Genomic DNA, 10881 nt, shown 5'->3' on the forward strand with positions numbered 1-10881 from the left:
CATGCCTTCGCCCCTGAACTTAGAGGGCGAGGGATGTAGTGATTGTAATAAGGTCAGCCATGTGGATCTCATAGAATATGAGTTCCCTGATTGGAGCTGTTAACCTGGTTCAGTCAGGGAGCCCTGGGTGACAGATATAAACAGGAATGTCAGAGGTTCTGTTCACTCTGAGAGCTAGTTCTGAGGAAGCCAGACCAATGTCAAGTGCTACACACCTGCAAATAAAGGGTATGTGGAGTTATTTCAGCTAAGTAAAGTCCTGGAACTCCATCCTTAATGGCACTGAGAGTGCAACTATACCACGTGCATTGCAACAGTTCAAGAAGGCAGCTCACCATCACCTTCTGCAGGGCAATTAGGAACGTGCAGTAAATTCTGGTCGATTCAGTGATGCTAACATCCCATGAATTAAAATAATAGAGTCAAGATGAAAAGCTTTGACAGACTGTCACTTTTCTCAGCAATATTCAAGTTCTGTACCATCAAGCAACAAATTCTACAATGCTTCTGTTAATTCCACTCTTGTGACAAAAACTATTCCTAACCCTGCACCAAGTCCCTCCCTCTCCAAATTGCTCAATCACTTCTGGATTGTCTCTTACTCCCCTGTTCCACCATTATTACCCCACCACCCCATAACTTCCACCACACTGCTCCACCTCAACTGACCAATTCCTTCCTGCTTCAGTACTTTCTAATCACTTTCCATCCTCTCTCTTCTTCAAATTGCCTGAGGACTGACAGTGTAATCGTATTCACTGGAGAGCTGCCTGGAACCAACCAAACAGTGGCTGCAGTTCACTGTAAGTAAAAAACAATACTGAGTTCATGTTGGGCTTAACTATTCTGGTACAACAAATGTTCCCTGTGAGCAATTCATGTCAAGTCAACTATTTTTTATTAACTAATTTGATTGGAATGGAATCTCAGGGAGGACAGCAGAAGCACTGAAGGGCCAATTAGCTGTTCAGCTGTTGGATGGATGAACTGAGAATGGCCAAACCATTTTTCTTATCCCTAACTATCTTAACTGCACAGAACTAAAATATTCTGTAGCTGAAGGAAGTGAGAAATCAGTCACTAACCTTTCCCCAAATGCAGTACAGTAATTGTATTCCACATAATAAACTCTAACAGTGGATTTTACCAGTCCTTCAGAGATTAGTTTGAAGTTGGATGAGGATGAGCAAAATTGGACGGGGACTTTCATTTAATGGGGGCAGGGGGGTGGAGTCTAGTCGAAGATAAATTTATAAGTCTGAAGAGATAGGTCAGGTCTACAAGCAGATTGGAGTGAAATCTAGCAGGCTGAATCATAGAATAGGGAGTTTAATGATGATAGTATGGGGATTAGTGAAAGAGGGCACACCAGATTTAAAAATGTGAAAATTAAAGATGCTCCTTTGAAAGCGAAAGCAGACATTACAAAAGAGATAAATTAATTAAGTTAAATTATAATTAATAATTAGAGGTAAATATGTTTGATCAAGTAGCTAACATTACAATGTCATTACATGGTGACGAAGGTTGGGAATTATGTATTCTAAGCTGAGTTGATGATACCAAAATTGGTGATATAGTGGATGGCAAAGAAGGTTGCCTCAGTGTACAAGAGGACTTGATCAGATGGACCGATGGGCCAAGGAGTGGCAGATGGAATACAATCTAGATAAATGTGAGGTTCTACATTTTGGTGGGGCAAATCACAGCAGGACTTATACACTTAATGGTAAGGCCTTGGGAAGACCTTGGAGTGCGTGTTCCTTGAAAATGGACTCACAGATAGACAGGCTAGTGAAGAAGGCATTTGGTACACTCGCCTTTTTTGGTCAGTGCATCAAGTTTTGGAGATCGGAGGTCATATTGTGGCTGTACCGGACACTGGTTAGGCCACTTTTTGAATACTGCATTCAATCCTCGTGTCCCTACTATAGGAAAGATATTGTTAAACTTGAAAGGGTTCGGAAAAGATTTACAAGAATGTTGCCAGGATTGGAGGGTTTGAACTCTAGGAAAGAGAGTGAACAGGCTGGGGTTGTTTTCCCTGGAGCATCGGAGGTTGAGAGGTGACTTTATAGAGGTTCACAACATCATGAGAGGCATGGAAAGGGTGAATCATCAAGGTCTTTTCTCCAAGGTAGGGGAGACCAAACCTAGAGGGCATAGGTTTAAGGTGGCAGGGGAAAGATTTAAAGGGGACCCAAGGCGCAATTTTTTCATGCAGAGGGTGGTGCGTATATGGAATGAGCTGCCAGAGGAAATAATGGAGGCTGCTACAATTACAACTTTTAAAGGCATCTGGATGGGCATATGAATAGGAACAGTTGAGAGAGATATGGGCCAAATGCTGGAAAATGGGACTAGATTAATTTAGGATATCAGGTTGGCATGGACAAGTTGGACTGAAGGGTCTGTTTCTGTGCTTTACATCTCTAATGACTCTCAGCTGTAGATATTTAATTAGTGAGCATATTTAGATCAGATCTTAGGGCACTATGGGAATCAAGGACAATGAGGATAGAATAAAAAAGTGAAATTGATGCAGTTACTGAATGGTAGTTAGAACACAGCAAGCCAGACAGTATCTGGAGGAAAGGAGAAGTCAACGTTTCGGATACTACCCTTCTTCAGGACTCTTCCAGTCTCCTGTTTGTCTACCTTGGATTCCAGCATCTGAAGTCTTTCTGTCTCTTCCTGAATGGCAGAGCAGGCTTTGAGGGCTGCGTGGCTTACTCTTTGTATTTTGTATGCTCTCTACATCAAAACGAGTGCATTTGATATGGAGTTACCATTTCAGTGTAATTGGTGATTTCCTCACTGATGTCTGTGGGATCCTTCTCTGTAAACCTGACAGGGCACTTCGCCTACTTTTCGACACGTACATAAAGCACATCGGATCATTTTTAAGGTCATGTGTACCACTTGCAGATTCAACACACTTGCCTTACCATTCAAACTAACTTGAGCTGCTCTCCTCACCCTCTAACCGCCATCTCCGCCCTTTGAATAAACACCCGCCTCCTCGCCAAACCCATTGGCGACTCTCATAGAGTTACCAGACCCTCAGGCACCATTCTTTTATTGGCTAATTCTCACGTCAGTCACGAGCAAGATGAGCCAATCGCCTGGAGTCTTCCGCGGTGGGTTGTGAGGGTTGTCGTTTACCCGGCCTGTATCACGTGACAGGCCGGTCACCAACACCCCAGCATTCGCGGCGGCGGTGGCGCATGCGCGTTGAGCACTCAGCTGAAGGGTCTCCATTTTACTTCCGAAAGATAATATCGGGCGTTCGAGCGGGGCGAGGGCCAGGCCACTGATACTCCCCCCAAACTTCTCACCTTATTCCCTCTCTGTTGGCCCGGCCGAAGTTTAAATGGCAGCCGGGGCCCGACCATGGACATCAAGACGGCAGTTTTCAATGCAGCTCGGGACGGCAAGTTGAAACTTATGCAGAAGTTGCTGGACAACCGGAGCGCCGAGGAGCTGGAGGCGGTGACATTGGAGAAAACCAATGGCGGCACCCCCCTGCTCATCGCCTCCAGGTATGGCCACCTGCAGGTAGTGGACTACTTGATGGAGCACTGCAAGGCCAAGGTGGAGCTGGGCGGCTCGGTCAATTTCGACGGGGAAACCATCGAAGGGGCCCCGCCGCTGTGGGCAGCGTCGGCCGCTGGGCACCTGTCGGTGGTCCGGACTCTCCTGGAACACGGGGCGTCCGTTAACAACACCACCCTGACCAACTCTACTCCACTGCGGGCCGCCTGCTTCGACGGCCACCTGGAGATCGTCAAGTACCTCATCGAGCACAGAGCAGACATGGAAGTGGCCAACAGGCATGGGCATACTTGCCTCATGATCTCGTGCTATAAAGGGCACAAGGAGATTGCCAAGTATTTGCTGGAGAAAGGAGCGGATGTGAATAGGAAGAGTGTGAAGGGGAACACTGCTTTGCACGATTGTGCAGAGTCAGGAAGTCTGGAAATCATGAAAATGCTGCTAAAATGTGGGGCTAAAATGGAAAAGGATGGTTATGGAATGACCCCCTTACTTGCTGCCAGTGTCACAGGCCACATGAATATTGTGGAGTTTCTTATTAACCATGTGCAGACCAAGAAGGAAGACCGAATTGATGCACTTGAACTATTGGGAGCTACGTTTGTTGATAAGAAAAGGGATTTGCTGGGAGCCATGAAGCTTTGGAAGAGAGCAATGGAGAAGAGGCATAGTGATAAAAGCAAAGTAGTTAAGAAGCCACAAGTGGGTCAGTTGGTACTAGCCTATGATTATGCAAAAGAAGTTACAACATCTGAAGAGTTGGAAGCTTTGATCACTGACCCAGATGAGATGAGAATGCAAGCTTTGTTGATCCGAGAGAGAATTCTTGGTCCATCCCATCCAGACACTTCCTACTATATTCGTTATCGAGGTGCAGTTTATGCTGATTCTGGAAACTTTGAAAGGTGCATCAATTTGTGGAAGTATGCGCTGGATATGCAGCAGAACAATTTAGACCCATTGAGCCCTATGACTGCTAGTAGTTTGCTCTCCTTTGCTGAGCTTTTTTCTTTTGTCCTGCAAGACCGTCCAAAAGGCACCTTGGCCATGAAAGTATCTTTCAATGATCTTATGGGCATCTTGTGCAAAAGCGTTCGTGAAGTTGAGCGGGCAGTGAATCAACGAGAGAACCCACCTGATGTTGCACAATTCACAAAAGCTTTATCTATTATTTTACACTTGATCTCCTTGTTAGAAAAGGTGAAATGTCGCGCTGATCAGGACCATTACAAGAAGCAAACCATCTATCGGTTGTTGAAGCTGAACCCAAGAGGGAAGGGTGGATTTACCCCATTACATCTAGCGGTTGACAAGGACACAACATCAGTTGGCCGTTATCCAGTTTGCAAGTTCCCTTCATTGCAAGTGACCTCGGTACTGCTGGAATGTGGTGCTGATGTTGACTCGAGAGATTATGAGAACAACACTCCCCTGCATATAGCTGCATTCAACAACAATCTTGATATTATGAACATGTTAATTGACACTGGTGCACATTTTGATGCCACCAATTCTTCCAAGAAAACTGCTTGGGATTTGCTGGATGAAAAGAAGATGGCCAAGAATTTGATTCAACCCATCAACCACATCACCCTGCAGTGCCTTGCTGCTCGTGCCATTGAAAAACATAAGGTCATTTACAAAGGATTAATTCCAGAAGAATTGGATGCTTTCATTCAACTACATTGAAGTGCAAAATTAAGTCTTTATGAATTTGGATGCATGGTTCACATAAGGATTTAATAACTCGCTGACATAAATATGATAGAGACACTTCAGTGGGATTAAAATCAATCCGCCTCCTGAAGGGCTATTTCAATTTTAGGGCTAAGTGCACGGAACAAATTTAGTTTGGCAGAATATATGCTGGTTGATATCTGCTAAACTGTCCATTCTGAATTGTAGCAAAAGACCAGATGTTGGGTGAAGGAAATCCAATAATTCACTTAGAGAAAATTAGTTTATAATCTGCAATTTTTTTTTAGTCTTGTACACTCTTCACTTGATTTTTCCTGTTGCAACCACTGTTGCTACATCCCATGTCATTTTACGTTTTGTGGATTTGGAAGTTCTGATTTCTGCACACACCATACTCTCAGCTGTACTTCATTATTGTAGGAAAATCTAAACATACCCAATAAATCCTGTGTCCCCTGTATATTTCAGCTGCCTTTTAAGATTCAGCAAATAATATATTCACAGTAAGTGCAGCAACGTCCAAAGAAACGCACGAGTGTGGGTTACACTTTAAATTTCAATATGAAATAGGCTACCAAAATGAAACACATAACACGCTCAATGGAATACTGGGGTAAAGATCAATCAGAGTATTTCCCTACTACTGCAAAGTGGAAATAACATCAGAACTGGAAACAATTAGTGTTCTGTTCAACATCAGATAAGTCAGTTAATTGCAGATTCCAGTCAACCTATTGAGTTTGCACCATTTGCTGTTCCAACATTAGACGTGACTTCTGAGTTATGTACACAGATGTTATAGTAAATAGTTACTATTTTGCTAGACAGCGTTTTGTAAAACTAGCTTTTACTTTTATTGGCAGGCCTAAGAGTTGGTTTGTTAAACCAGTGGGCTTATTTTACCTTCAAATATTACTATGATATTGAAATCGTGTCCAACCTAATGATTTTAACTTTATGCCTTTCAACATTCAATCATCTGTTTGAAACATATCTGTTACAAGACTCGGAGTTTATAAAGGATTCTTCATAGATTAGACAGAGGAATGAAATAATGGAAAGAAGCACAGGCACTTTGAAGGTCCTCTACTCGGTAAAATATCCAGCATGTTCTAATGATTGGTAGATGTGTCCTACCTAATTTTCTTCTGGCTATGATTTTTCTAAAAGAGTGTGGCTATTTACAATTTGTGTTTTATTTTTAAACAGTTGGAACTGAACTGGTTACCCTCCTTGAGGTTGATGGACTTTGTTACTGTTTATGAAATAGTGCCAAAATTTTTCAGCTTCTTTTGGCCCCATCAATGATACACGTCTCGCTTATCACCAAAACACTGAAGTGACATCAGTCCTAAATTCCAGGAATTGATCAACAAGTTTAATAAATGGAGGCTCACTATTGTAGCTAAGCTGGTTTTTGAGAAAATATCATACACCGTTCAACCAAACTATTACTTGAACAATTCACTTTGGACAGGATCATCTCTTGTTCTTATGAATAATTTTTATTTGTATTAGCATGCTTCTGTCAGGGACTAACTGTTTTAGTTATAAGGTTTAACTCACCACTGGCTGTTTTGGCATCAGTGAATGGTACGTGTTTGAAATCAGATATGGTTATCTGATTCTGTAACGCATCCAGTTATCTTTGTACTTTCCCTGCATCCATGTAGTCAGTCTTGAGATACTACCCTTCACAAATATACACACATCCTTTTGTTTGCAATCCGTTACAAAAAATCAAAAGGCTATGCAAAACTAGATTTAAGTTGTTTCTCACAAATGAGAATTAGCAGCCTTGAATCCTTCAGATGGTATTTCACCAAACTCTAACCCTTTGATTTAGAATATTTGGAAAGGAGATGGCCATGCAGTTTAGTTTCTTGATTTGTGTGTGTTCAGAAAAATGGAGAATGGTCAAAGTGAATTTGTTGTAACAACAGAACTGCAATAAAAAAAGTAAGCAAAGAAAATATTTTGTCAAAGGCACACATACTGAAGTGAAACAGAGCAGATACCTTTTTTGGGAACATAACATCTTTTGGAACTTGCACATTCGTTAACTGCAAAAAATATTTTCCTTAGCACTGGATGTGTGTCTCATTTGACCTTTGTTGAGCCACAAGCCTGTTAATAGATCAGTTGTTCTCTGAAACAGATGTGTGGGCTTTTTTTTACCAGTGTAAAAATGTAACTGCAGTTACGATAAAGGGATTTTAAAGGAAGGCAGAGATTTTTAAACACTGTTGTAAATACTTGGAGTGTTAAAGGCACTATGTATAGATCTAATTTGTTTTAATGGGTCTTTATTTTATGGGGAACTTGCAAACCCACTGTGTGACTGCATGTTTTCACACATGCATAAGAATGCTAATACTGATTTCTTCTTCGTAATACAATTAAATGTAGCTTTTAGAACCTATTTATTTTAGCACATTCTTCGCCCAGAGTTTACACTAGATTGTTTGGCTTGAAGAGTATTAAATGTAAATTGCTGCTGAGCTATACCAGTGATTGTATGGCTCTTATAATAAATGTATATCCAAAACAAGCTGATGGAGAATACTAATTATTCATCCCTTCTTAAAAACAAATGATAAATCTAAGGAAAGGATACCTATAGCTCAAAGGAGAATGGAAAGACCACAGTTAGGGAGTTGAACTTTAGGATTCTACAAAGATTCAAGGAAGAAATCAGTGCCTCCTTGACTTCAACATACAGCAGGAGAATACAGCAAATCAAGTTCGCAAATCAATGACCATCATAATATTAATTTTACAAAATGATTAAAAATGACTGTCTAGTCCTTCCAGATATTGAAAGGATGATTCAGTGGTGCCTCACTATATGGGTGATCAATGCTAAAATGTTGATGGATAGTGTGTTGATAGCTGTTAACAAGAAAGATATTTGTAATGTCAGAAGAATTGAACTTGATAGTAACTTTAGCAATAGAGACACTGAAAGGTGTCAATTTTCTTGTTTTTGAATTTCTCTGTTCTTAGCCCACCAAATCTTTGTAAACCCCTCCAAGTTACCTGGTCTCTAAGCATCCACAATTTTAAATCACTTCATTGTTAGCCTCACATTCAGATAGTTAGGTCCTGGGTTTTAGAGTTTCCGCTAGAAAATCCCTGTGCCTCTCATTGTACTTTCTCCCTTTAAGGGAGGATTCCTTTACATTTTTGATCAACTTTTGATGATCTCTCCTGATATCCCATGTGATTCAGTGTCAATTTTTATAGCGTCCACATGAAAGCACCTTGCAAAAGTCATAAAAGTCACACAGCATAGAAACAGTCCAACTTGTCCATCCTGACCAAGTTTCCCAAACTAAACTCGTCCCACTTGCCTGCATTTGGCCCATATCCCTCTAAACCTTCCCTATTTGTGTACCTGTTCAAATGTCTTTTAAACATTATAATGGTACTTGCATCCACCACTTCCTGTGGCAGTTTATTTCACATACAAACCACCCTGTATGAAAATGTTGCCCCTCCAGGCTCTTAAGTCCTTCTCCTCCCACCTTAAAAAAAATTCAGGTGAAAGGTGTTTTATGAATGAATTTTTGGAAAACTCAGGCTACCTTCAGAAGTTAGAAAATGACAGCTTTTAATTTGATTAAAAGGACTTTGTATCTTCAACCATTCACTATTTGAACATTTCCACTGGCATTCACCCATGTATTGTTTCAATTAATTGAAACATAGGAGCAGGAGTAGGCTGTTTGGCTCTTTGAGTCTGCTGTTCAATTTAATATGATCGTGGCTGAATACCCTGTTCCTGCTTTCTCCTGTACTCTTTGATTCCTTCAGCTGTTTAAGAAAAAACTAACTCCTTGAAAATATTAAGTGTTTTGGCCTCAATTGCTTTCTGTGACAGAGAATCCCACAGGCTCACTACTCTGTTAGTTAAGAAATTTCTCCTCATCTCAGTTCTAAATAGCCTACCCCATATCCTTAAGACTGTAACCCCTGATTTTGGACTCTGCAGTGGGAAGGTGATGGCCTAATGGTATTATCGCTGGATGGTTAATCCAGAGACCAAATAATGTTCTGGGGAACTGGGTTTGAATCCTGCCACAGCAAATGGTGAAATTTGAATTCAATTTTTTAAGATATCTGAATTAAGGGTGTAATGTTGACCACAAATTCATTGTTCATTGTGAGAAAAACCTATCTGGTTTACTAATGTCCCATAGGGAAGGAAACACCCTTCAGGTCTGGCCTACATGTGACTCCAGACCCACAACGTGATTGACTCAACTGTTCTCTGGACAATAAATGCTGGCCTAGCTCGTGATGCCCTCATCCTGTGAATGAATTTTAAAAAGTCATCAAGAATGTCCTTCCTGTGTTTCCCTTGTCTGGTCCTGTTCAAATTTTAAATGCTTCAACAAGATAGCTCCTCATTTTTCAAAACCCCAGTGGATATAATCCCAACTGGTCCAGTTTCTCTTCTTAATGTCAGTCTTTCATCCCAGGAATGCTTCTGGTAAACCTTTGTTGCAGTCCCTCCATTGCCAGAATATACTTACTCAGATAAGGAGACCAAAACTGTACACAATACCCCACATGTGGTCTCATCAATGCCCTGTACAATTGCAACAAGACATCCCTGCTCCTGCAGTCAATCCTTTTGCTTTGAAGACCAGCATACCATTTGTATGCTTCACCACCTTCATGCTGACTTCCAGTGACTAGTGTACGAGGATATCCAGGTCTCAATGCACCTCCCACTTTCCTAACCTGTTCGTAGTCACATAATTTGCCACCTTGTTTTTGCTTGCAAAGTGGATAACCTCACATTTAGCTACATTATATTTATCTGCCATGCAATTGCCAACTCAATCAACACATCCAAATCACACTGCAGCACCTTTGCTGCATCCTCACAGTTCACCATTCTACGCAGCTTTGTGTCATCTGAAAAGGTGGAGATTTACATTTACTTCTCATTTATATTGTGAATAGCTGGGATCCAAACACTGATCCCTGCGGTCACTGCCCGCCACTGGGTGGGGGGGAATACCCATTTATTCTTACTCTGTTTCCTGTCTGCATTATTATAGAATTATATTATAGATTATACAATCCCAATGGTGTGGAAACAGGCCCTTCGGCCCAACAAGTCCACACCGACCCTCACAGCATCCCAACCAGACCCATCCTCCTGTAACCCACCTAACCTACACATCCCTGAACATTCTGGGCAATTTAGCATAGCCAATCCACCTAACTTGCACATCTTTAGACCGTGGGAGGAAACTGGAGCACCCAGATGAAATCCACGCAGACATGGGGAGAACGTGCAAACTCCACACAGACAGTTGCCCAAGGCGAGAATCGAACCTGGGTCCATGGCGCTGTGAGGCAGCAGTGCTAACCACCGTGCCATCGAACTAGTGCCAACTAGTTCTCTTTCTGTGACATGCCGCTAGCCCAATCCCTTGCTCTTTATTTTAAATGCCAATCTCTTATGCGGACCTCATTGAAAACCGCCTGAATGTTCAAGTAAAGCATGTCCATTGGCTCCCACTCAGCAACTCTACTAGTTACATCCTCAAAACTCCAGTACGTTTGACAAGCCTGATTTCCCTTCCATAAATCTGTACTGACTGATCCTGT

The 10881-nt window shown here is 41.7% G+C and overlaps 1 protein-coding gene across 1 annotated transcript; it reads left to right on the plus strand.

Annotated features, from left to right (window-relative positions):
- The first annotated feature begins 3214 nt into the window (after window positions 1-3214).
- Window positions 3215-7804, plus strand: LOC109911358 (protein fem-1 homolog C-like). The gene has a single exon (XM_020510651.2). It carries the CDS (start codon window positions 3394-3396, stop codon window positions 5242-5244), a length of 1851 nt encoding a protein of 616 aa, XP_020366240.1. The 5' UTR covers window positions 3215-3393; the 3' UTR covers window positions 5245-7804.
- The last annotated feature ends 3077 nt before the right edge of the window (window positions 7805-10881 follow it).

This window comes from Rhincodon typus, chromosome 29 (genome assembly GCF_021869965.1).
Source record: "Rhincodon typus isolate 14 chromosome 29, sRhiTyp1.1, whole genome shotgun sequence".
Lineage (NCBI taxonomy): Eukaryota > Metazoa > Chordata > Chondrichthyes > Orectolobiformes > Rhincodontidae > Rhincodon > Rhincodon typus.

Bases quoted from the DNA above. Each gene is read 5' to 3' on its own strand.
- LOC109911358 (XM_020510651.2), top strand. From the start codon at position 3,394: ATGGACATCAAGACGGCAGTTTTCAATGCAGCTCGGGACGGCAAGTTG.